Source organism: Mustela nivalis (genome assembly GCF_964662115.1).
Source record: "Mustela nivalis genome assembly, chromosome: X".
NCBI lineage: Eukaryota > Metazoa > Chordata > Mammalia > Carnivora > Mustelidae > Mustela > Mustela nivalis.
Window position 1 is genome coordinate 98,818,532 of NC_139040.1, and position 27,011 is coordinate 98,845,542.

The following is a 27,011-nucleotide window of genomic DNA, read 5'->3' on the forward strand; positions in this document are numbered from 1 at the left end:
GAGCCTGACCAGGGCTCAATCCCAGTACCCTGAGATCATGACCTAAGGCAAAGGCAGAGGCTTAACCCACTGAGCCACCCAGGCGCCCTTAGTTTCCTTCTTTTAAAAAAGCTGGACACTTGGGGTGCCTGGTTGTCTCAGCCACTGGAGCATGTGACTTGGGGTTGTAAACTTGAGCCCCACGTTGGGTGTGGAGATTACTTAAAAATAAAAAAATCTTGGGGCTCCTGGATAGCTCAGTTGGTTAAGCGTTTGCTTTCAGCTCAGGGTCATGATCCCAGGAGTCCCAGGATTGAGCCCTGCGTTGGGCTCCCTGCCCAGCAGGGAGTCTGCTTCTCCCTCTGCCTCTGCCTGCTCATGTTGCCTTCTCTCTCTCTCAAATAAATAAAAAAAAGTTTTTTAGGAAGTCTTAAAACTGGGGCATCTGAGTGGCTCAGTGGGTTAAGCCTCTGCCTTCAGCTCAAGTCATGGTCTCAGGGTCCTGGGATTGAGCCCCAAATCAGGCTCTCTGCTCAGCAGGGAGCCTGCTTACCCCTCTCTCTCTGCCTGCCTCTCTGCCTACTTGTGATCTCTGTCAAATAAAAATAAAAGAAAATTACTGCAAAGTTACCTTGAACTCTATTTAGCAGGTTTCCTGTAGTGATATTTGTATTGTCATTCTGAATGTATTTTGTGTGCATTGTAGGACAAAGCAAAGACATCGGTGATGTTGGAAACCATTGTGTGAGAAGAGAATTACGAACATAGAATGGAGGAAAGAGAAAGTACCTTGTGATGTTGGATTTGAATTGTCAACTCAAGATTTAAATAAAACAAATATGATGTGGATTTTTAAGTTCTGTCTACTAAAAAGTCCGAAAAAACATTGACGCTCCAGTAACAATGAGCACATCTAGTAGCAAGTTCTTGGTTTCTAAATACCATTCTCCATCAAAAACCAGGAACTGCTTGAAGAAATGGCTGCCCCCGAGTCTGTAGCAAGGAGCCTACAAAGTGAGCCTTGCCTGTGGAGGAGGACACTGACACGTGTGTTGAGTCCAGACACGGCATTATCTCCATAGTGTTCTTTTCAACAATGTGTAACCTGAATCCTATTATGAGGAGATGGATAAATCCAGAATGTGGGACAGTCTGCAAGACAACTAGCCTAGCCTTCCTTTATTTTTTTTAAATTATTTTTAAAGATTTTATTTATTTGACGGACAGAGATCACAAGCCGGCAGAGAGGCAGGCAGAGAGAGAGAGAAGGAAGCAGGCTCCCTGCTGAGCAGAGAGCCCGATGCAGGGCTCCATCCCAGGACCCTGAGATCATGACCTGAGCCGAAGGCAGAGGCTTTAACCCACTGAGCCACCCAGGCGCCCACCTTCCTTTATTTTTATTTTTTAATCCATGTCATGTAAAACAAACGCACAAGGGAATGTTCTGGATTAGAGAAGATGAAGAGACAAGGCAATCAAATGCAACACATGAAATTTGCTAGAATTCTAGGACAGAGAAAAAAGTCGCTATAAAATTCTTTGAGGGGGCACTTGGGTGGCTCATTCAGTTAAAGTCTGACTCTTGGTTTCAGCTCAGGTCATGACCTTGGGGTCATGAGATCAGGGAGAGAAGACTTGGCAGAGTCTGCTTAGAATCCTCTCTCCCTCTGCCCCTTGCACTCTCCCTCTCTTGCTCTCTTTCTAAAAATAAATAAATAAAATCTTTAAAAAGTATAAATAAAACACTTTGGGGACTACTGGAGAAATTTTTAAAAATCAATCTTAATGAGGTATAATTTACATAAAGTTTCCTGCTGCCCCTTTGCTTTCAATGATCCCCTCACCCCAGGCAACCCCCAGTGTGATTTTTCTCACTATAGAGTTAAATGGGAAATTGAAAGAAAGGCTATAAATTAGAGGGTATTATTGAGTAAACATAAATTTTCTTAGTGATGACGGCATTGCGGTTATGTAAGACAATGTTCTTCTGGGGCGACGTACGCTCGGGTGTTTAGAGGTGAATTTTCATGACATCCGGAATTTACTTGCAAATGGTTCAGCAAAGAGTACACACACACACACACACACACACACACACACACACACAGAGATAACAAAAGCATGGCAAAATATTACTAATTGTGAATCGAGGTAAAGCGTATATTAAGCTGTTCTTTCAACTTTTCTATGGATTTGAAATTTTTCAAAATAGTAAGTTAAAGGGAAAAAAGGAAAAAAATTGTAATTTTCATCTCAGCCTTTTTTCAACGCCTCTCAAAGTGGTTTCCTGAGGGAAAGATGAGAGAAAGGCAGGTTAAAACATTTATTACCTTGTCACTCTTCTTCTTTTTTCTAAAAGGTATTAGGATACTGCCAAAACCAGAAGGCCCAAGAGGTTTCATGTTCCTCTCCATCAAGGCCCCTCCTGAAGCCCAGGTTCAGAGTTTGGGGGGTTGGATGTGGGTCTGGATTTGGCGGAGGGGGATGTCTCTCCTTCTTATGGTGAAGTCACCCCCCCCCCCGTCTTAATTCATTAGGCTGCTGTAATAACAGAGGATACTAGAGTGGTAGCTCCTCACCAACGGAGATTTCTTTTTTTAATATTTTATTTTTTTGAGTGAGAGAGAGAGCGAGCATGAGCAGGGGAGGGGCAGAAGGAGAGGGAGAAGCGGACCCCCCCCCCTCAGCAGGGAGCCACCTCCAACATTGGACTCCATCCCAGGACCCTGAGGGGTCATGACTGGAGCCAAAGGCAGAGGCTTCACTGACTGAGTCACCCAGGCACCCCCGAGAGCTGTTTTCCTACCATGTCCTCGCATGGTGGAAAAGTAGTCCTCCAGTCCTGTGGCCTCCACCTAGGACCTGTTCTACCACCTAGAACCTTCACATCAGGGGTAGGGTTTCAACAGGTGAATTTGGGCAGGGATCAGGGGACACGCATATTCAGTTCCTAACACCCCCCTGCCCAGGGCCCCCTGGTTTGCACCAACAGATTTCTGAGGATAGATTGGGCCTCCAGGGCTCCACCCAGGCCGCCAGAATGGAGCCCCTGGTCAGGGCTGTGGGCCCTCCACGAAACCACTCTGCTCACACCTGCCTCTGAGGGCACAGTCCCCAACTGCCCCAAGCAGTTCAGGCCAAGGCCACACTTCCTGTGGGCTCTTCCCATCCAAGGACTGAGCACAGCAGCTGTGCTGTGGCAGACTCATTCTGGCAAGACGTGGGGCTCCTCCAATGGGCACCTGCTCTTACGACCCAAGTTCTGGTTGAACTGGAACCGCACCCCATCCATAGTCACCCCCCATCCCCGCCCCCGCCTCTGCAAGTGTCCCACCTCTCCTCCCCTCACATTTTCCTGCTTCATCCCCCAAGACGCGCTTTCCTGTCCTGTTCCACCTTGCATCTGCTTCTTGGCTGACCTAAAGGAACACACTTTCCCTCTGTCCCACATGCTATGAGAAAGGACTGGGGCCAGGGTTAGCAGGGCCCAGATCTGCTTCCGGAGGCTGGTGTTTTTTTCTCCGCAGGCTTATATTAGAGGAAGAAAAGGAAAAAGAATAAAAAGGCAGGCTCTAGATGCATGGGCAGGCCAGGGAAGGCCTCTCCGGGGACGGGGTGTTTGAGCAGACGAGTGGATAAATAAATTGGCTTACAGTCAGACAGCTAGATAGTAGACGCCGGCTACGGCAACCAACACAGATGCATGTCACAGACGTAACTGATCAAAATAGAAGGTAATTTACAGAAGAATGCGCATGGCATGACACATTTATGTAACATTGCAGACAGGCACAATCCCGTTATAGTCTTAATGGGCTTCTGACTAGTTAGTAAAGATATAAAAACAAGAAGAGGAGTGATACATACCTAATTCGGGATAGTTGTCACCTAGGGGGGCGGTAGAGGGAGGGAATTGGTTACCAGATGGGGGAGGAGGGGTAAGGAGGGGAAGGAAAGGGAGGAGAAAAAGAAGAGAGGGAGGGAGAAGAGAGAAAGAAAGAAAGAGAGGAAGGAAGGAAGGAAGGAAGGAAGGAAGGAAGGAAGGAAAGGAGAAAGCTAGCAAGCAAGCATGATCAGGATATGAACTTCGGAAGCAGAAGTTTCTTTTGACTAAAACCCATGCAGTGCTTAAAATAACAGAAGTAAACCGTTTCTGGTCTTTGGGCATATCCTTCGTCTACAGTCCCAGAAGGAAAATCCTAAGAGTTTGCCATGATCTCTTATATGCATGGCTTTTCTCTGCAGATTAATCTTGCTGGCAGGCAGGAGCACGACCCCGAACACATTTTGGAGGCAACCGTGAGGCTAGGGAATTGTCCCAAAGCTTAACTTTTGCCTCTGCCTCTGCCCACCGCCCAACTCCACTGGATTTGCAAGGTCTGTCCAAGTGCTACTAATGCTCCCACCCAAAGGCTTCAGGGTAAAAGGATGAGGTGGCTGGATTACACCCCTGGATTTCAGTTCTCCAATGAAAGAAGCAGGAAGGTTCCTGTCACTCCTTCCTTTCGCTGCCTTTCTCTTTCCCCATCTTCCACTTGATTTCTTCTAATATTGTATTTTTTTTAAGATTTTATTTATTTGACAGAGACAGAGATCACAAGTAGACAGAGGCAGGCAGAGAGAGAGGGAAGTAGGCTCCTGGCTGAGCAGAGAGCCTGATGCGGGGCTCGATCCCAGGACCCTGAGATCAGGACCTGAGCTGAAGGCAGAGGCTTAACCCACTGAGCCACCCAGGCGCCCCTTAAAGTTTTTTCATAAGTGAGCTCTACACCCAACATGGGGCTCAAACTCCTGATCCCAAGTTCAAAAGTCTCATGCCCTACTGACCGGGCCAGCCAGGTGCCCCTCATTCTGTTCCTTCTACCCATTCTCCCTCCCTGCTGGCCCCTGTTCCACTTGTGACAGATGCATAAAAGTCACCCCATCTTATTACATTTTATTGTAATTCTCTGTGGAGGTGCCTGTTGTCCTTCTTTAGCACGTTAGCTCCTTCTTTTGGAAGTAGTATAGAGAAAGGTCAACAGCGTGATAGAAAAATGCACACGATGTAACCAGAAGGGCCATAGAAATTAATGCAGATGGGCTTTAAACATACGAAAAGATGTTCAGTCTTGCTAATAAGAAGAAGAAGGTGAATTACTACGTTGCCCCTTCTTACCTGTCACATGGACGTGAGCCCAAAAGCTTGACAGTGCTCTTTGTGGGTGAGGTGGTGTGGAAATAGGACTTTTCGTACGTTGATGGTTGGAATACAAAATGGTCCAGCCATTATACGGGGAAATTTGTCAACAGCAAGCGAATTTATACATGCTTTTACCCTTTGGTCCGGCAATCACACTTCTAGGAACTCATCCCAAAGATATTACTGGAAAATATATGAGAAGATATATCCAGAAAGTTATACTTTGAAGCAGGTTTTTTTTTTGTTTTGTTTTGTTTTGATTTTTCAAGATTTTAGGATGCCTGGTGTCCCTGTAGCAGTTTTTGTAAATGCAAAAGATTGGAAGCAGCCCACATACTATTAATCAAGGACTAGTTGAAAAAAATGACAGTCACCCCAAATGTTATGGCTTATACTGGCATAAGAACATATGGAACAATGAAATAGTATAGAATAGAAAGCCCCAGAAATCAACCCTCACATAAATAGTTAGCCGACTTTTGGCAAGGTTGCCAGGACTATTCAGTGGGGGAGAGGATATTCTTTTTAACAAACGATGCTGGGAAAACTGAATCCATGTGCAAAGGATGAAGCTGGACCCCTACCTCACACCGTACCTCAAAATTAACTCAAAGTGGAGCAATGACCTAATGTGAGAACCAAAACTCTAAAACTTCAAGAAAAAATCAGGAGCCAATCTTGGTAAGGCAATGATTTTTCAGATGTGACATCAAAAGCATGAGCAACCAATGAAAAAATAAATTGAGCTTTTTCAAAATGAAAAACTCTGGTGCTGCAAATGATACCATCGAGAGAGTGAAAAGACAATCCGTATGCTGCAAGAAAATATTCACAAATCATACATCTGATAAGGGACTTCTATCCAGAATATATAAAGAACTCTTACAACTCAATAATAAAAAGACAAATTAAATTTCCCAATTGAAAAATGGGTAAAGGTGGGGCACCTGGCTTGCTCAGTTGGAGGGGTGTGTGACTCTTGATCTTGGGGTTGTGAGTTCAAGTCTCATGTTGGGTAGAGAACTCACTTAAATAAATAAAAACTTTTGGGGCACCTGAGTGGCTCAGTCATTAAGCATCTGCCTTTGGCTCAGATCACGATCCCAGGGTCCTGGGATGGAGCCCCGTATCCGGCTCCCTGCTCAGTGGGGAGTCTGCTTCTCTCTCTCCCACTCCCCCTCTTTGTGTTCCCTCTCTTACTGTGTCTCTCTGTCAAATAAATAAATATAATCTTTAAAAAAACCCAACCTTTTAAAAAAACAAGGGATTTGAATAGACATTTTTGCAAAGAAGATATGTAAATGGCCAATAACTACAAGAAAACATGTTCAACCTCATTAGTCATCGTGAAGATGCAAATCAAAACCACAGTGAGCTACCACCTCGCCCCCACTAGTATGGCTGTAATCAAAAGTAACAAGTGTTAACAAGGATATGGAGAAATTAGAACCCTGTGCGCCACTAATGGGAACATAAAAGGATGTGGCCATTTTGGAAAACAGTTTGGTAGTGCTTCCAAATGTGAAATAGAGGGGGTGTCTGGATGGCTCAGTCGGTTGAGCATCTGCCTTCCGTTCAAGTCGTGATCACAGGGTCCTGGGATTGAGTCCCACATCGGGCTCCTTGCTCAGCAGGGAGTCTGCTTGTCCCTCTGCCTGCTGCTCCCACTCACTTGCGCTCTCTTTCTGACAAATAAATATATATTTTTTAAGATTTTATTTATTTACTAGACACAGAGAGTGAGATCACAAGTAGGCAGAGAGGTAGGTGGAGAGAGAGAGGGAAGCAGGCTCCCCGCTGAACAGAGAGCCTGACGTGGGGCTCGATCCCAGGACCCTGAGATCATGACCTGAGCTGAAGGCAGAGGCTTAACCCACTGAGCCACCCAGGCGCCCCAATAAATAAAATCTTAAAAAAAAGAAAGAGATGGCTTAGGTTCCATCCTCTGTGGGAAGAGTGTCAAAGAACTTGGAGGCATTTTTTAAAGCCATCACGCTTCCTCTGCCTCACACACCTCCAAATCTTTGCAGGTGGGAAATCCCTGAATGCATGGAAAGCAAGGAACCTCACGGAAATGGCTGTGAAGGGCTGTAATGTCTCACAAAGCAACCTGCACGAGGGCCCGGTTGCTTGTGCGGGCCTGTCCTGGGGTGACCCGTGGGCTGAGCAGGACCCCGGGGAAAGGAGCCGGTGCCACTGACCGTTGCTATGTCTTCGGACTTCTCAGAAGAGAAGTCAGTGATCCGGGCTTTTGTGTGGGCTCTCACAGTCGTTCATGACATTGACGAGAACGCTGTGTAACCCAAATAAAAACATCCTGGTTTGGCCCCAAGCTCCCCAGTTTGCAAACTCCAGGGTATGGCCTGCAGGCTTTTTTCACTCACACAAAAATACGGCAAAAAAATTTCCAGATTCGTGCTGGGTCTGGATGATTCACCCTCTGTGTAGGGGCAAAGGAGATCACTTCAAGGGCCTCTGCCTCGAATGTTCCCCAGAGAAACAGTGCAGTGAGGCCCGTGAGCCTGGGGTCTTGGTTAATTTCCTGATAAATAAATAAGTGAATCCAGTGTACAGCGGGAGTTTAAAAAATTCTTTTAATTTAAAAATTTTAAATTTTTTATTATACAGATGAACTGTAGGCCCATGAGGGTGGGGGAAGGCAAGGTTTGCGTGATCATGCTTTCAACTTTCTTTTTCTGAGCATCTGTTTTTTTTTTTTAATTTTTTTAATGTGCTTTATAAGCAGCTTTTAAAACAATATGTGGCAAACACATTCCAGTATGAATGAATATACCTCTTTCTCAATATTTTTGACGGTTGACATGGTATCTCATTGTTCTAGGATGTATTTAATCAACACTTTAACAGTAAGACTAGCTTTGGGTTTGAGGGCGCAAACCAAAAGCGTGAACAACACCAGCACGTGAATAAAATAAGAGTGGCTTAAATAAGATAGAAGGTTTTTTGTTTTTTTGTTTTTCGTTTTTTTTTTTAACAAGATAGAAGTTTAAATCTCTTTCAACATCAAGGACGTATAGAGGTAAGCAGTGCTGTATTGCCATACCAACTTTTGGCTCTCTCTCCACACATCGGTTTTACCTCATAGTTCCTTGAAGCTGCCAGAGTGCTGGCCATCATCATCATATTCACAGTCCAGACAACAGGGGAAAGAAAGACACGAGTAACACCTGCCTCCTGTAAGATATCTATCTCCCAGAAGTCATCTCCAACGTCTCCATTTATGTGCCATGGATGAGAACTTAGTCTTACACAGCCTTGACTCTGGGCATTCTGTGCCCCTTTAGAAATCCTAGTGTCCAAACTGTGGTCTCTATACTTTTGTTTGTTTGTTTTTTGAGTAGGCTCTACACTCAACATGGGACTTGAAGTCATGACCCTGAGATCAAGAGTCGCATGCCCTACAGACTGAGCCACCCAGGAGTCCCTGAATAAGGCCACTAAAGCTTGCTTTCAAAAGCAACAGTTGGGGCAGGGCACCTGGGTGGCTCAGTGGGTTAAGCCTCTGCCTTCAGCTCAGGTCATGATCTCAGGGTCCTGGGATCAAGTTCCGCATCAGGCCCTCTGTTCAGCAGGGAGCCTGCTTCCCCCTCTCCCTGCCTGCCTCTGTCTGCATGTGATCTCTATGTCAAATAAATAAATAAATACTCTTTTAAAAAAAAGCAACAGTCCGTGGGTCAATTGTAGGGACCATAAATGCACACCGAAAAAAAGAGCCTAATGGTTGGACAATAAGTACTTGTAACTTTGGATAAAATTTCCACACAGAAGGTGTAGGGTCTCCAAGTACTCAGCGGGTAAGGAAAGCTGCATTGGGGGTTGGGTGTAGTACAGCGCAGGTGAAATCACCAATGTCAAAGATTTGTGGGGAGTTTGAATAAGAGAGCTTTGGGATGTGATGGTTGAAGAGGCAAAATGGTCTCAACTCATCCATCATATTAATACTACATGCTTTTCTGTCCAGGTAGATAATTGTGATGGCTTATAAAATACGTCTACAAATTATTCTTTAACATCTCCCCCTTCAAGAGGTAGAGCCAAGGGGTGCCTGGGTGGCTCAGTTAGTTAAGTGTCTGCCTTCGGCTCAGGTCATGATCCCAGGGTCCTGGGATCGAGTCCCGCATTGGGTTTCTGGCTCAGTAGGGAGACTGCTTCTCCCCCTCCCCGTACTCATGCTCTCTCTCTCACTCATTCTCTCTCTTTCAGATAAAGAAAATCTTTAAGGAAAAAAAAAAAAGTAGAGCCAAATTCTCTTTTCCTTGTCTGTGGGCTAGACTTGGTAGCTGGCTTCTAGTGAGTACAATAAAGGGGAACACGGAGCGCCTGGCTGGCTCAGCTGGTGAAGCATCCAATTCTTGGTTTTGGCTCCAGTCCTGATCTCATGGCTCGTAAGATAGAGCCCCGTGTCACGCTCTGTGCTCTGCACAAGTCTGCTTGGATATCCTCCCCCTCTCTCCCTTCCCCCACTTGCATTATCTCTCTGCCAAATGAATACATAAATCTTAAAAAAAAAAAAAAAAACAAAGAACACCAAAACCCCACAAATCTGTGATAGAGTCATTGCGACCCTGTACAGAGTCTTTGACGTGTCCCTCACTGAGAGCCTGTAACTGGGCTGACCAGAAAGAGATTTGCCCGAGCAATAGAACATGGAACAAGGGACTTTTTGGAAATTTTTTTTTAATTGAAGTGCAATTGACAATACCATCGTATTCATTTCAGATGTACAACACAAAGCTGTCATACTTGTATGTATTGTGAAACTGCTGTAAGTCTACATAACACCTTGTGACATTTTGTATAGTTACAAAATTGTTTTTTGTTGGGGGCACCTGGGTGGCTCAGTCTTTAAGCATCTGCCTTTAGCTCAGGTCGTGATCCTGGTGTCCTGGGTTTGAGCCCTGCATCTGGCTCTTTCTTTGCTCAGCGGGAAGCCTGCTTCTCCCTCTCGCACTCCCCCTGCTTGTGTTCCCTCTCTCACTATGTCTTTCTCTGTCAAATAAATAAATAAAATCTCTTAAAAAATTTTTTTCTTGTGATGAGAACTTTTAAGATTTACTTTCTTAGTAACTTCCAAATACGTAATACAGTATTGGTATTATTAACTACTATTGCCATGCTGTAGATTATATCTTCCTGACTTATTTTATAACTGGACGTGTGTATCTTGTGACCCCTTTTGCCCATTTTGCTCACTCAACATTCTGGAAATTCTAAGGTTGGGTCAGAAAAAGCCTGGCAGCTTCTTCCTTATTCTCTGGAATACTTTTTTTGGGGGGGGGGTGGGGGCAGAGGGAGAAGCAGACTCCCCCCAGAGAGCTGACAAGGGACTTGATCCCAGAACTCTGAGATCATGAGCTGAAGTCAGACACTTAACCCACTGAGCCCCCCAGGCACCCCTAGAGCACTCTTTTTGGAGCTGTGAGCCACCATGTATAAAGCCCCCGTCCCAGAGGCTGCTGTGATAGAGAGAGAACTCGCTTGGACAGAGCACGTGGAGATGCTGGTATACTGCTTAGAGGCACAGACAAATGCCCAAGGAGTCCCAGTCATCTGGATCATTCCATCTGAGGCCCCTGACATTGCCTGGAATGGAGAGACAAGACTGTCCACCGAGCCCTGCCCACATGGCTGGTTCAAGAGCAAAAGAAATGATTGTTGCTGTTTTCAGCCACTAAATTTGGAGGCAATTTGTTACATAGCAAAGATAACCAGAACACTAATTGATGTGCCTCTTTAATTAGGAATTAAATAACAAGATCTAGCAGCGGGCCTAACAAATACCATAATTTCAAATTAGCGATGAGTGTAATCAATATATTGAGATATTGGTGTCAGCTATAATGTGATATGAAAGTGTCTCTGATTTTGATTGGTGACCGAGTCATAGATACTACTAATATAGTTATAATCGTTACCCACAGGCACGGCCAAAGGAAGTGCTAACTTTCATTTAGAGAGGAATAAAAAGAACAATAAAAAGATTTCCCATCCAAGTTCACAAGTCCCCCGAATTCTAGCTGCAGATCCCAAGTTAAGAAGCCCTATTTCAGAGAGAAATCGGGGCATCCCTTTGATGACGGATTCTGTCCTTCTTAAGAATTCAGTGAAGTTGCTTTTATAGACAGCTGAACAGACTGTATTTTTAAATGTGTTTTACCGGAAGCTTTAAAAATACCCGTTTTTCATTCTTCTCACTTTCTGATGTTCTTTCTCATTTTTCTTCTACGGCAGCTCTTGCTCTCCCTTAGTGCTTTCTCCTCCTCTCCATGCCCAGAACCCAGGGGGTCAGGCCCCTGTCGCCCCCCCTCCCCGACCTGGACCACAGAGAAGGTTCTTCCAGTTTTCGGTCATGTCCTCTCTCCTCGCAACCCTTCCCCGATAGCTCCCCAGTGCTCAGGCTGGTTCCAGCCTCTCTGGGTTTGCTTTTCCACATCCAGCCTCTGGGAACACCTTCCCACATTCATCCCCAAGGCTAACCCGGACATCTTTGTGAAGACCAGCAAGGCCGGCATCACCTCCTCCAGGAAGCTTTTCTTAAGCTCCCTACCCTGAGATGAATGAACTGCTTCTCTCCCTCATCCGCCCACCCACTCTATGGAAGGGTGGATTTTTTCCATGCACATTTTATTGACAGATAGCCCACACACAGAAAAGCGCATGTACCCTAAGTGTATCACTCAATGGATTGTCATAAGCCAAAAAGACTTGTCACACTGGTGTGTGGGTGACAAGGGACAGAACCTTCCCGATCTTTCGGAGGCGCCCCTTATGTCTCCTCCTGGTTACTATGCCCTCCTCCCAGAGGGGAACTATTATCCTGACCTATAACTGCCAAGGCGAGTTTTAAACTTCACACATGCGGAATCCTACAGTGTGTGCCTCTCCATGCCTGGCTTCTCCCGCTCAATGTCATGGTGATGACATCCTTCCTACTGCTTCGTGTGATTTTGGATTGCTTATCTTCTCCGCTGTATAGTATTCCATGATGGGAAGACACGGGTTTCTTTCTCTATTCTGCTGTTGATGGGCATTTGGTTTGTTTCCAGTTTAAGCCATTACCAATAGCACTGCGGCGAACCCCAACTTTTGATGAACATGGGTACACAATTCAGGTTGCGTTTATACCCCATGACCTACAAACTTGTGAGTTAACCTACAGACTTGTTGCAATGTCTGCAAATCTTTATTGCATATCACTACATTTTGTGTCTCTGCTTCCCTTTTCCAGATTGAGAGCATCTCTACCCATGGGCCCCGTCTTAAATTTTTTTGTGTGTCCTTGCCGTCTAGCTTATAGTAGCTGTGAGATACATATTGTTCAAATGAATGGATACTGAAGGCTGATAAATTGCTACAAGAAGTTACTCCTCCTGTGGTCTTTTTTTTTTTTTTTAAAGATTTTATTTTATTTATTTATTTGACAGACAGAGATCACAGGTAGGCAGAGAGGCAGAGAGAGGGGGAAGCAGGCTCCCCGCTGAGCAGAGAGCCTGATTCGGGGCTCGATCTCAGGACCCTGAGATCGTGACCTGAGCTGAAGGCAGAGGCTTAACCCACTGAGCCACCCAGGTGCCCCATTCTGTGTCATTATATTGTGTCATCCTTCTATTCTTCGATATTCCAGATTCTGTTCTTGACTATACTTTTGTATTGGTGTGTTACTTTTTTGTTTTTTGTTTGTGTTTTTGTTTTACAAATTTACTCAAATCCTTGAGTGGAAGTATGAAATACACACACACACACACACACACACCACACACACACACACACACAGCATCCCTCTTCCCCTGTAAGCTCACAGAAAGGAGTGGAACAAAGCAATCTGAGGGGCTCCTGGGTGGGCTTGGTCAGTTAAACGTCTGCCTTTGGCTCAGGTCATGGTCCCGGAGTCCCGGGTTTGGGCCCCCCATGGGGGTTCCCTGCTTGGCCGGGAGTGTGTTTCTCTCTCTCCCTCTGCCCCTCCTCCCCCTGCTCATGCTCTCTCACTCCCTCGCTCACTCTCTCAAATGAATAAATAAAGTCATTAGGAAAAAAAATGTAAACAAAAGCAATTTGAATATGTGAAGGTTTACCCACTCTTTTTGAGAAGGAGAGTCTTGGTGACACTACCAAGTCCCTGTCCCTGTGACAGGAAGCAACCTGAGTCATTTAGGTCACCCTTCAAATGTTTTATCATTTTGGTCGTTGAAAAATACCATGCACGTAGAAATGTTCTTGAATCTTTAAGTCCCACTTTGGGGCATACCTACAGGAGATTCGCTCCTCTAGAACTTAGTCATCCAGGTTTTGCTCTTCTCGCTTCTGGTGGCTTCCAGTAGGCTGTGAACGTGTGTTTTGTTTCATTCTGACTGTCTCCAAGCACGGCTCCTCTCAGTAAGTTGAAATGGTAATGAATTCTTACAAAGATCTGACTATCAACTGCAGAGCGATCAAAGAATTCTTTAATACTGTTTTATTTCTTCTGCTAGTTTATCATCCCCTGTTCTTGCCGGAAACATTATTTTGTTATATATTTAGTTCACCCTTCGCTCTGACCCCCCGCAATGTGATGCAGTTGCTTTCCTCACCGCATTTAGGTAATGGTTCTCAAGGTTGAGAGCAAGGGGCGGGTGTTTTCCTCTGAGGTTAATAAGAGGCACATTCACCCAATCTAGGCAAAAGAGAAATGCTTTCATGTCATTAGAATGGTTTAGAGCTAAGTCAGAATGCAAGACTGACTCATGTATTAGTTATCTACTGCTGCCTAACAAGCCGCCCTGCAATTTGGTGGCTTAAAACAACAAACTTTTATTATCCCAGTGTTTCCATGGGTCAGGAATTCTGGAGCCACTTAGCTGAATGGTTGTAGCTCAGGAACTCTCATGAGGTTGGGGTCAAGATGTTGGTTGAGGGAGTGGAGAGGAGGACGCCTGGGTGGCTCAGTTGGTTAAATGTCTGACTCTTGATTTTGGCTCAGGTAGTGACCTCAGGGTCCTGGGATGGAGCCCCATGCTCAGCAGGGGAGTCCACTGGAGAATCTCTCTCTCCATCTCTCTGCTTCTGTCCCTCCCCCCTGCTTGTGGGTGCACACATGCACTCTCTGTATCCCTCCCTCTCTCAAATAAATAAATAAATCTTAAAGAAAAAGATGTTGGTTGGGGCTGCCCTCGTCTGAGCGCTCTGCTGGGGCCCGAGACCTTCTTCTGAGATGGCTCATTCCCAAGGCTGTTGGCAGGAGGTTCAGTTCATTGTCGCTTGGCTCGTCCCACAGGGATGCTTGAATGTGTGCAGGACAGGGCAGCTGGCTTCCCCCAGGGAGCAAGGAAGAAGACACAACACCTTGTGCATTCTACGCATGGATGTCACCTACAGTCACATTCTATCCATTAGAAGTGAGTCACTGAGTACTGCCTACAACTACGGGAAGGGAAAAATCAGGTTCCACCTTTTGAAGGGAGGAGAAGCAAAGAATTTGTGGACATATTTAAAAAACCAGCACAGATGGTAAGTAAGTTAATTGGATCCAATCAAGTGGTGAGGCAACGTGGTGACCACATATTTCCCTCTCCTCCAATCAGATGACAGAATGCAGAGAGCTCGGTGGTTAGAAAAGAAGCAGCCTGGCATTTGCCTTGAACTTGGAACCCGAGGTTAAGAAAATAATTCCACCTGAAGGGTATGGTCCTGGAGCTTCAGTTGTCATAGCAACTATAAACAGGATTAAAAAGGGCTCTGTTGGGGTCTGTCTGGGGTATAAGCAAATTCTCCCAGGAGATCTGTAGGGCCCATATCCTGTGTCCTGTGGCCTCCAGTTTCTAGCTGGCAACAAATAGCATCTATACAGTGTGAGGAACTGTTGACTGACGTCAAAGGGAGATTCTCAAAAGAAGGCCGAAGCATGACTCTCATAACACGTAAAATGAATACGTGTTAAAGATTTTATTTAACCCATTAATTAAATGAAAGAATGGGTGAGCTGCTCCAACCCATTCAGAGGAGAATTCCAGGAATAGAAACATTTATAGTAGGGAATATTGAAATAAATTTGCAAGTGAATGCAAAACTGCCTTTTGGGATTGGGGTTGGGGGTTGTCCCTCTCCCAGATAATAGTTTGTTTGCTAGTTTGTAGGCCAGAAGTATTCACAGAGCTATTAGGTATCTGTGCCTTCTAGAGTTGTAAAATAGCAGAGTGAAAGACAAAGGGTCACGTCCCAGTAGGTTCGGACAACCCCACTCACCCCGCTCAGTCTCCAACATTCCAATCAAAGAATAGCCAGTAATCTCCTGATTATTCCAAACCCTTAAATTTGTCCCTGACTTCGAGTAACCTCAACTCCCTGGAGATGGCCAAACACGTTCCTCAAGGGGGGGGGGCGCTCCTCTTAATCTCCGGAAGGTTGAGACTCGAAAAGGGAGAAGATGAAATCAATCAAACATACTTCAGTGATAGGTGGTTGGTATGTTCCAGAACAATCTGCGTATACCATTTAATGTGGAATGTTTGTGAAAACTTAGGGGTTAGTAAAGAATCTCACAGCCGAGCCTGAGGCTTCCGACTTGAAATTGTAGAACAGACTTTAATCTTGCAGGTTTCCGGTAAAAGGAATTAAGATTTGACTTGGAAAGCAGAGTGGCAATTGTCTAAGACAACTGAAGCTTCACTATATTTACAAATTTAATTGATTTGATTTACAAATGTTTGAGTCCTTGGGGAAGTTTTGCTTATTAGGGTCATAAGTTTGTCCATTCAAGCGTTCCCTTGAATGCTTGAAAAGAAGATTAAAAAACGAAATAAACATATGCATATATATATATGTGTATATATGTATGTTGTAGTCTAAAATATTTACCAGCGGCACCTGGCTGGCTCAGTCGGTGGAACGTGTGACCCTTGATTTCAGGGTCGTCAGTTCGAACCCCACGTCGGGTGTAGAGATTACTTTATTTTTTTAATTTTTATTTTTAAAAAAGATTTTATTTATTTATTTGACAGAGACCACAAGGAGGCAGAGAGGCAGGCAGAGAGAGAGGGGGAAGCAGGCTCCCTGCTGAGCAGAAAGCCCGATGCGGGACTCCATCCCAGGACCCTGAGATCACGACCTGAGTCCAAGGCAGAGGCTTAACCCACTGAGCCACCCAGGCGCCCCTAGAGATTACTTTAAAAAAATAAAATAAAATAAAATAAAATAAAATAATTAGGAAAAATCAGCTAAAGCTATATGAATGGACCAGTTTAAGAACATGTAGTCTGAAAATAGACTATTTCATCTGGTTTAGTCAACATGTCTGATCTGAAAATGATTGCTTTCATTTTTTAAAAAATAAAAACAAGGTTAATAAGCGGAAGTTAGAGACTTGTGACTGTCTAGATTTTAAAGTCTGGAACACTCACAGATTAATAGCAACTAAAAATCTCAGTGTAAGTGGTCTTTTCCGTACTCATGCACACAAGCTTACTGGGATGTCAAGGAATTCCTGTTGACAGCTGAAAGGTGGGAGGAGAGGCTGAAGAAGGGACAGGTGGAGTGAGCCACGAAGCCAGACAGGAAGGCACATGTTCCATTTTCATTTAAAACGAGTCTGTGTCACCTTTTTTAAAGAAAGATTTTATTTATTTGACACACAGAGAGAGAGAGATCACAAGTAGGCAGAGAGACAGGCAGAGAGAGGGGAATCAGGCTCCCCGCCGAGCAGAGAGCCCAATATGGGGCTCCATGTGCAGCTCGATCCCAGGACCCTGAGATCATGTCCTGAGCTGAAGGCAGAGGTTTAACCCACTGAGCCCCCTCTGTCACTTTTAAAAGAGAGCTCCAAGATTCTTTGACTCACCTCCCCATGGAAAGCTAGGAGGGAGGGAGGGCCCATCGCCCCCCCCCCCCTCCGCACCGGGAATCTGGGCTCTGAGGTTGCTGGACCAATAGAATATGGCAGAATGAACACTACTAGCTTCCAGGCTCCGGTCTTAAGCAACTGGCAACTTCCACTTCCCCCCTCTCTTGGGTGCTCGCTCTTGGCCACCAGCCACCATGCTGCAAGGAGGCCCAAGTGATCTTTGGAGAGGCCCACTTGGAGAAGAGGCAAAGCCAGCACCTACTTGCCAAAAGTATGTGTGTGAGCCATCTTGAAAACGGATCCTCGAGTTCCAGTCGAGCCGCCCGGGCTGACACAGCATGGTTTGGAGGTGAGCTGTCTCTGCCGAGCCCTGCCCAGATCGCAGATTCTTGGGCAAAATAAATGATGATTATTGTTTACACCACTAAGCTTGAAGGTGGCTTTACACGGTAATAGATAACCAAAACAAGATATAACTTCCACACAGTAAAGGGCACAAATCCCGAGTGTACAGCCTGATGAATTTTTACATTTGTATATAACCGTGTAACCATCCATCAGGAGAGATACAGGATATTTGCATCTCCCTAGAAGGTTCCCTTAGTCAAAAGTCTTCTTGAAATACTACCCAGGCACCTGAACTAGTCGCCTACAGCTCTGGGCAGCTTCGCGCTTATTTTCACTCAGAGACGTTTCCAAACTTAACTGGATTAGAAGCATTCTCTCCAGCATCCGTCAATGAAATAAAAACAGGCTCTGATGTGCGGGCCAGGAAGAAGCCGAAGCTCAAATGGAACGCAACCAGATTGCAGTCTGTAACCTCTTGGAAGTAGGTCGGCAGGAAAATGAGCTGATCTGCTCTTAAACTCCCCATCAGCAGAGTCACCTCGTAAAATGCAAGCACACGGGGTGCTGTCTTAAGACCTGTGGTCAGGCCTGCGACGCCTGATTCGGTACTTAGAGTCCTAACTGCCCAAAGCAACAGAGGCCAAAAGGGCTTTGGGGAATCTTGAAGCCTGGGGGTAGGGGGTGGCAGTGGGGGGGGGCTCCCCCTCCAAAATCTGCTCCACCAACTGGTTTACTTCAAACTGTGGGCTGATTTCCATTAATCACACTTGGCCTTAATTACCCTGGAGCAGCCTTTCGTCCTCGGGCCTGGGGCAGGAATTTTAAGGGGCTCCTGACAAAGCATGTCCCTGAGACCAGACAATAGTGGAGACTCCAGGAAGAGACTGGGTGGGGAAGCGTCCATGCCCCCTCCAGTCTTTCCCGGAGACCCAGGTTCCAGGCCGGCTTGTGATCTCCCCAGGTAGGAACCCGAGTTCCTCCACTAAATAGATTTTCCTTTTGTTGTCACATTAATTTGCAACTCATTAATAGTGACAGAAGTGAGGTACTGCACCGGTGTCATTTGCATATTCATGAGTGACTTATTATTAAACAAATAAGATTTTCCTATCTTCGCGAGCACCCAAAGTAAGGCTGAACAGTACATTACACCGGCCCCGATGCTTTATTCTCTCTTTAATATGTTAATAGATGCAGTTGATTTCTTTAAGTAAATACGCATCTATAAAACAACACGTACTTTATAAAAAAGAAATCATTTAAATAATAATCCATTAACAAAGTTGGCAACAATTTAAGAGGAACAACCCATTAATACCAACGCGTGAGAATCAATTTGCGAATTTTAACTCGGTTGGGTGGTGGGCTGCGGACGACCGAGGACGACCTGCGAAAGTGCGTGCGCGCTTAAAAAATGTATTTTAATTAGTTTCCGGAGACAGGCGGTCGAATCTTTCGCGTCTTTCGGGTGCGGGCTCCCAGTAGGGCCCAAACTGCCTGTGTCCTGACCCGGATCGGCGTTTTTCCGGCGTCCGCGGGGTTCTGGAATTGTGAGCTGAAAGCAGGCCCGAGTGCCTCGTTCACCGGGCCGCTTTCCCAGTGCCCGTCGACCCCCGATTAGCACCCGGTTCTGCAGGGTGGGGGCGGGGCAGGGCCTGGTCTCCCGGCGACACTCCCCCACCCAGCTGGGACTGGTGGCCTCCCCTCCTATCCGCCCCCAACCCGGGCATGGCTTTCGTCACAGCCGGCTCTTTTCCTGCCGGGGTCAGGGCGGGCTCCCCCCGCGGCGGCGCGGAGCGCGGGGCCAACCGCGCACCCTTATCTCGGCCGAGTCAGACACTCGCCGCGCGGAATCTGTTGACATTTACTATTGTTCGCAGGAGTCCGGAGCACGGGGCGGGGGCGGGATGGAGGCGAGGAGAGGGAGGGTGGCGGGTGTGGGGCCTGCAGTCGGCCCGAGTGTGTGTTTGTGTGAGCTCGCGAAGGAAGGGGGTGGGGGTGGAGCGCGCCGTCTCCACGGAAAAGAAAAGTGGCCCGCGGGCCCGGAAGCTTCCAAGCCGGCTGACCCGGCTACGCCGGGAATTGTGGAGGTAGTGGGTACTCAGGAAGGGAGATGGGGCAGCCGGCGGTGGGGTCTGCGGATGGAGGGGGTCGGTTCCAGCCGCACAGCCCTCGGTGACCCACAGGACACAAGTGCATTTGTGCCGAGCCGTGGCGGGGATTAAAGTGCCATACGGCCCGAGCGAGGGGGGCGAGGCGGGTGGAAAACAACTCCCCGCGCGCACAAAGCGCGCATTGTTCCAGCCACCTCCATTATGCCGCGCTGCAGCCAAGAGCCCGTTTCGCAACTGCCCGCCCGGCGCGCGCGCGCGCGCACGCACACACAGACACACGAATTCTTCCCCCCACCCACCCCCGCCTCCCCGGCCGAGGCCGGGGGTGGGTGCGCTCCGCGGGGACTGGGAGAGGCCGCTGCGGCCGAGGGCGGGGGGGTGCTGCTCGTCTATTTAGGGCTGGGCTTTTTAATGTTTTCTCTCCCTTGTCTTCTCCCCGGCACTTTTCCTTTTCTCTGTATCCCCGGGCCTGCCCCGAGCGCACCCCAGGGCCTCGAGCTCCCCAGAAGAAGCGGCGACGGTGGGAGTGGGGAGGGGCGCTCTCAGCCGTTGTCCCCCGCGGATCGAAGCCCCAGGCGCGCAGCGCTTGCCGTCTCTGCTGAGGACACGTGCTCGGGAGGAACAGGGGATGCATCCCGCCTTCCCGGGAGAGGCTCCTGGAGCGCCCCCATCCCGGGCTCTCCAGGACTTCCCCTGGCCCGGAGCGGGAGCTGCGGAATCCCGCGCCGCACTGCCGGGTCTGCCGGCTGGAGCTCGCCAACTGGGACAGCTCAGCCGTCCCTACCCTCAGCACGCCGGTGCCTGGACCTTCTCCTCCTCCCTCTCTGGCTTTCACGGCATTGATAGGCACCCCGAGAGAAATTTAAGGCTTGCCAGCCTCTTAGTATCCTGCCCTGTTCTCCCCCGGGAGCGGATCAGGGCTGGGAGAGATGTGAGGCACCCCCTCCGCCTCCCGCCGCGCCCTCCCTGGTGGGCAGGTGGGGAGCGTAGGAGCCGGAGCGCGGCGAGCCAGCGCGGTCTGGTTTCCTTTACGTTTACAAGCTATAAATAAACTTCCCCTTGGGCGGATGCGCGCTGCGTCCAAGGGCGGCTTCCCGCCGAATCGGGCGGATGGTTTACGATCCCAGCCGCGAGCTGGTCCTAGCGCGGCCTGAGCTCAGGGTGGGGCACTGGCTCTGGGAGAGCTCAGAGGTCCGCCAGGAGTGGCCCAGTGACCCTCCATCCCCCGCGGGGCTGGGGCGCCTCTGCGGTGAGGCCCGAGGGTGGGGCTGGGTGATTTATGAGCCGTCACCCCACCCCGCCCCTCCCGTTTCACTTGTTTTCGTCGCCCTCTTCCCAAGCCTCGCCTCCAACATTGCCCAGGGACGATTTGGCAATTTCAGGCTGCTGGAGCGCCCACGGCGGCCCCGGCGGGGCGCGTGTCCGCAGGACGTGGGTGAGGCCCTCAGTGCTTTCACCCCCGCGCCCCCGCCCCGGGTCGGGAGCCGGCCGGCTGAGCGCGACTAGGCTGAGCGGCCTTGGCCCCAGAGGCTGGGAGGAAGGGCTGGCCGCGCGACTCCGGAAACCGCGGGCCTGCGGGGTGGATCGCTGACCCTCAAGGTCACCGGGCCTGGGGAAACCACCGGCCCACGCCGGAGCAGAGGCCACCGCCCCAGTCGGAACCCTTCTGGTGTGGGGGGGAGTGCGCAACTCCGTGCGGAAGCCCGGAGGACAGAGGACAGAGCGCGGAGGCCGCCACGAGTCCCACCACGGCCCTCCCTCAAAGGGACGCCGTTTCTCTTGGCCTTGGCGCGCACCGCGAGCCGGGCCTCCTTCAGTGCCCAGCACACGTGTGTGGGGCGGCTGGTGTACGCGTAGGGGCCTATGGGGACTGCAGAAGGAGTGAGGTGACCCCGGCGGCGGCTGCGTTCGTTTCCGCCGAGGCTGGGGAGGCTGCGGAGGAAGAGAGGCGGCCAGCCAAGCGGGCGAACGCCTGGCTCGGGAACGAGGAGGGGGCGCCTTCCCTCCGGGAGACTCCGTAGCGAGCGCCCCCAGCGTCGCCTTCTCCCTGATGTCTGCTGCGCGAGGGCCGCAGCCCCACTGCACCCCAGACTGGCTCTTCTGCCCCGTATTTGCTTAACCCTCGACCCTTCCGCGGCAGCCGCGGGTAGACGGATTCCTGGCGGCGCTGACGCTGGACCCCAACCTCGCGCCGTCGGGAGCTCCCCTTCCCCCTCCCGAATCTCCAGGCCCCAGGTCCCCACGGGCCGGCGTCTCTGCCACCTACACGGGCCTGGGGGCCTTCGGGGATTGACAGAAGGGGACCCTTGGCAAGGTCCCCATTGTTCCCCGGGAGCTGGGAAGCTGACTCACGCTCTGAGCACAGAGCGATGCCGAGTGTTTTCTCGGCAGCCTTTACCCGAGTGCTTTATTTAGACAGGCTTATTTACAGTACACATGTTTTCGGCTCGTTATTCTGGAAGCGGGAATGGAAACTGGGCAGAGCAGGAGTTCTCCCCGTGAGCCTCACGTTTGGAAGGGGCTGAGGCTCAGCGCAGTCGAAGCATCCCTCTCCCGCTGGCTAGGTTCCCTAGTGAGATGCTTTGGAGGAAAACGGGGAACGGCTGGGAGTAGAGGGCGCTGGGGCGCACACTTTGGGCCACCCACCCCGGTCCTGTAGTGCTGCTCATCCAAATACACAGCACCCCAGCAAAGGGGAGACATCTGCAGACCCATTGCACAGACTTCAGGGAGGGCAAGGGGCCCGCAGGTCACACAGCAAGCAAGCCTCTTTAACTTCATTTCCTGGTCTGCTTCCTTACCGCGTTGGACCTCCCGGATGACCCGGATCCAGGTCTCTCCAGATTCTAGTCGGGCCTCCTCCAGGCTCCTGAGGGCAGGGTACCCTGCGGGCCAGGCCGCTGTAAGGCCTGTGGTCACCCGCCTGCAGTCAAGCCTGCATTCTGGCAGCTTTTCAGTAAATGGGGTGGTCCGGTTAGGGACTGCAGGAAATTGTCTGAGCTAGATTAAATATTTTACAAAACCTTCGGGGGGCCCACGGTTGACTTGAAGCTGGCAATGTTAAACCAAACAAAAGTTAACGAGTTCTCTCTCCTGACTTCTTAGGTACAGTTCAGAGAAAACTGGGGGTAGTGCTTTTTGGAGGAAGCAAATTTAATGGCGTTTCCTCTCATTTTTCTCCATATCGAGATGTAGTCTTTGAGCTCCTTACAGAACTCAGGAGCCTCTCTGGAGCTGGCCTGGAAGAAAGGCCTCTCTGGGGTCTCTCTTTTGTATGTGGGGCGCAGCCCGCCTCTGAATTTTAAGTCCTATCCTGTTTGTTAGCTTTGGACTCCTGCACACAACCTGACCCAAGGAGGTGCTCCGGCCCTCTGAACAGGACACAGTGCACACACGGGTCCCTAGGGCAGCCCCTGGGGGAGAAAGGCCTACTCTTCAGGAGCCAAGGCCCAACAGCCTGGGCCTGGGTTTCTCTCCCTTTCTTCAGTCTCCTGCTGCAATTCCTGAATAAGGCTTCCTGGGGGTTTGCTGCAGTGTTCCCCCTTCTGAATCTCACATCCCCTGGTCCCTGCCCTCTGGCTTGCGGGGGGGTGACCTCTCCCATGCACGGCACCCACCCCATCCCCACAACCAAGTTTCAGTGTGTCTGCTCGGCAGGCCAGAAGGGAACTGTGGCCAGGTGAGAGGAGATGGCTTGACCTTTGCAGGAAGGGAAGAGAAGGCAGATTCACAGCTTGCCACCTGGGCTGCGGGGAGACCCCAGGTTATACAGGGAGCCACTAGCAGGCTTGCCATAGCCCCAGCGACTCTGACAGGAGCCTGTAAGAGGAAACCAGCTCTGGGAGGCAGAGAGCTTCTGTGTGGGGTGTGTGTGCCCTGGCGAGGGGCACACGTAGCTGTGGCTGCTGCCAGTCCAGCGGAGGGAGGGTGGTGGCTCACAGAAGGTGGGGGCCAAGGTTGAGAATGCAGTGGAGGATGGGGCCTCTGGAGAAGACAATGGCCAAAGGAAGCTGCTCTTGAGGCCCAGCGACCTGGAGACTGGCTCATTCTATGGCGGGCTACGGGGGTGGGGGTGGTGGGGGGTGGTGGGGATGCTCCAAGCAGCCTAGGAAGGGCAGAATTGCCAAACCATAGTGTGGAGCCTGGTTGGGTCCTTACACATGAATATCTGAGGTGGTGTCTTTCCTACCACACCTTCCCAGGGGAAAATAGGCTATTTACAAGTCCCCAAAGACCCTAAGGACAATGCTCTGAGCCAGCATGCTGGTCCAAAGGGCGCCTAGGGTTGTGTGTCTCCTGAAGGGGACAAGCCACGCTGGACCTTTCTTAGGCTCTGAGGGAGGGGTGGGCAATCATGGGGTATTCCCACCGCCCGCGGAGGCTGCTGCCACTGGGGGTGAAGTGGGAAGGTGCTGCCTTTAGCTTCGCTGCTGGAAACCATTGTTTGAGTCTGCACCCAGCGCTTCTCCGCTTCTCCGGCCGGGCTAATTCTCCACGTGTCCAATTTTCGCGTCTGAAAAAAAGCAGCAGCACAGAAACAAAACCATATGACAGGACTGGGCTGCAAACCTTGAAGAATCGACAGGGTGGGGGAGGTGGCGGCTGGAAAGGGGGAGGGGGAAATTATGTGTATGTTGAGTGGCTGGTTAGAGGCGACGGCTCACAACTCAAAGTTTCAACTATTTCCTACCCGGTCTCACCTCCCGGCGTGCTCATCTGAAGCAGTTCCAACTCTCTCAAACGATTCCGCAGCCCCAGCGCTCGCGGGAGTGTGGAATTACAGTTGGGAGGCGAGGCGCTCGGGGACAGGCGACGCGCAGAGCTGGGGAGTGCGGAAGCACAGGCCACAGGCCCGCGGCGGCCAGACGGCACCGTCCCCCCCTTCTGGTCCCGAGCGGGGAGGTGGGTCACTGCACACCCTTTGCTGGCTGGGGATTGGGGTGGGGGGTGAGGGGGCCGGGGTTCTCCCGCCTACCTCTCCGCAGCGCGGTGTGCCTCCTCCCCTTCCTGAGATCCATTTCCTTAAATACTAGCTCAAGGGCTAAACACTGAGCAGCGGGTTCCGACCCCCCACCCTTGCCCTCCGTGCCCTCTCCGCGTTCTCCAGACCCGCGAGGGCGCTTTAGGCCCAGCCTCTCTCCCGACCCCCCCCGACCCCCCCCACTTCCGCCTGCGCACGAGCCTGTGCAGGTCACTTCGGCGACTCTTTAGAGGCCGACGGTCCGGAGCTTTGTTCTCCAAGGGCTTTCCCCGTCTCCCCTAACTCATTCTGGTTTCCACACTTTATCTGCACCCCCCGGCCCCACCATGTCCGCGCACACGGACAACCCCGGTTCATAATCTCATTAGCATAGGCCTGGGTCTGGGTGACCGCGAGGCTCCAAGCGCGTCTCCACCCTGCGCTCTACCCCTGCGCAAGCCGGGGTTTCCACCAGACGCGCGCCCTGGGAGGCGGCGTGGGGGGGGGCGCGGGGGGATGTTGCGCGGGGCCAGTGTTGGCTCCGGGGCAGGACTGGGGCCAGCCGGGAGGAGGAGGCCGCCCGGGGCAGCCGGAGCCGCGGGAAGGCCCCTCCCAGCGCCCAGTTGCCGTGGTCCCCGGAGCAGATGGCAACTTTGTCTCCTGGTGTGCGCGCAGCGACTTTCAACACATTCAAAAGGCTGCGCTCAGCCTGTCGGGGAAGCCTCGCTGACATTCAGAACCGATTAAAGACCCGAGACGGTGCCAGGCGCAGTGGAGAGTTATGAATTAATCATGGGGGTTACCGATATCTGAGGCTCCCCAGGGCAGCCCCTCTATTATTAAGCAGCCCCCACTGCCCACTCTTGACCCCCCTCCCCCCCGCCACAAAGGGGTAGGCTCGGCGTCTTTTGCACTGCCCAATTAACAGCCACCGGGTAATGTGAAAAGTGTTTGCCCTGCCACCCTTGGTGCAGGCTCCGGTCGCGCCGCTGGGCCTGCCAGACGCGCGTCGGGCAGAAAGCTCAGCCTCTGGGATAGGCCGAGGGTGAGCGCCTGGCCTTGGCCCCGGGGTAGGGTGGAGAGGCGCGTTCTCCGGTTGGGAGCCCCAGGCTCCGCAGGGGAGGAGGGGAAGGCCCAGGCCAGTGGGCGACGCCCGCAGGGCGGGGCGGGGGGGGAGGGGTACCTCCCTCCAGGTAAGTATCCTGGGTCTCCGCCAGCGGGCCGCTGTTTCGCGGTTTCCCGTGGTGGCTCTGGTGACGTTCCAGGAATGCACAAACGAGGTCCGTGCGTGCACTGAAAACCCGCACAGTTCCTGGGCCTTCTAGGAGATCTGCCGGCTGGAAGCCGCAGGCTCCAGTCAGCTCGCAGTCACCCTATGTGCTCCGCACCCCTGGGAACCCGAGTATACATTTCGACCACCGAACCCCCTTTCTGCATATTGTTAAATCATGTATACCCTTCTAATCTTCCCTATTTATTTGCCGGGCCTGCCTGGCTACAGATTTCTGCAAGACAGAGCAGTCTTCGGGTTCCTCCTGCTTCCAGAGGGGCCATAAAAAACAGATGGTCTCATTAGGAACAATTTATGCATATATATTTCGAAGAGTTCAGCAGAGCCGGGGTAGGTTTGCAGCCCCTGCGTCAGGCAGGAGCAAAATATCACCACTTGCAAATGTTTCCAGTTTGCAAAATAATGGCCTATCCAAAGTAGCTAAGCAACGAATTACTCAAACACTAGAAGGTTAGATGCCAATATTATCACATTCCTCGTGTTCCTTAAACCGTCCTCCTCCGCGGTCATTGGATTTCGGAGGGAGGCTCGCGGGCCTCGCACCCCTACGCCCGCGGCTTCCTTTCAACGACTATTTCCAATCTCCAAGTCAAATCACTTATTAATTATAGAGGCAACTCGAGCAAACCCAATTACCCGTAGGCAGCCCTTCCCAGATGGGAAGTCTGTCTCGCGGCTCCCACGGTGGCCCAATTTCTGGGGAGCCTCCCCCCCCCCGCCCCGCCTTGCGTCCGATTTCTTTCTGCCAGTGGACTGCCAGCGGCCCTGAATGTTTTCTCTCCCCGATTCCTCTTCCTAGAGGCAACTCCATTTTCTTACCCAGTTTGCTTTCTTTCCTCCGAGGAGACGTCCCCGCCCCTTAGGAGGCGCTGCCTTCAGGCGAAATTTACCGCCGCGCCAGGTTGAAGCCTTAGGCGTCGCAGACCTGGCCCAGGAATGGCGGAAGCCGCAGACAGAGCCCTATTCATTTGCAAAGGCGGAAGGCTGAGTGATTCGCTCCCTCTGCTGCCCCTCGTCTCTTCTGTCCTCCCTTCAGGCCTAGCTGGTGGCCTGCGCTCAGCCCGATTTGGGAGCTGTGGTCTTGGACTCCGTATGGGTTAGCTCCTGGTCGGAAGGAGGCCACCCCTCTTTCAGTGCCGCCGCACTTTGTGGCCAGATGGTAATAATAATGCTAACCACCAGGATTGTGTGCCAGGTAGTTTCTCTAAGACGTCTAGCTTCTTTAAACCTCAGAGCCACGCATTAATATGGGCACCATTTCTCCCATTTTGCAGATAAGGAAACTGAGGTTAAGAAATTTGCCT

The 27,011-nt window shown here is 50.5% G+C and overlaps 1 protein-coding gene and 1 long non-coding RNA gene across 18 annotated transcripts in view; one reads left to right on the forward strand and one right to left on the reverse strand.

Moving 5' to 3' along the window:
* Nucleotides 1–835, forward strand: part of BCOR (BCL6 corepressor) — a 121,445-nt gene extending 120,610 nt beyond the window's left edge. For all 17 annotated transcript variants that reach the window (XM_082717888.1, XM_082717874.1, XM_082717857.1 and 14 more), the window contains one exon: nucleotides 686–835. In XM_082717888.1, the coding sequence (XP_082574014.1) occupies nucleotides 686–707 (22 nt within the window). In that variant the 3' untranslated portion in view covers nucleotides 708–835. The remainder of the gene's footprint in view (nucleotides 1–685) is intronic.
* A 1,280-nt stretch (nucleotides 836–2,115) lies between these two features.
* On the reverse strand, nucleotides 2,116–26,884 carry LOC309856541. Its single transcript, XR_014307267.1, has 4 exons — nucleotides 26,527–26,884; nucleotides 17,257–17,382; nucleotides 5,138–5,344; nucleotides 2,116–2,266 (listed from the first exon to the last, which is right to left on the reverse strand). It is a non-coding gene; the product is annotated as an uncharacterized lncRNA (long non-coding RNA).
* Between the last annotated feature and the right edge of the window lie 127 nt (nucleotides 26,885–27,011).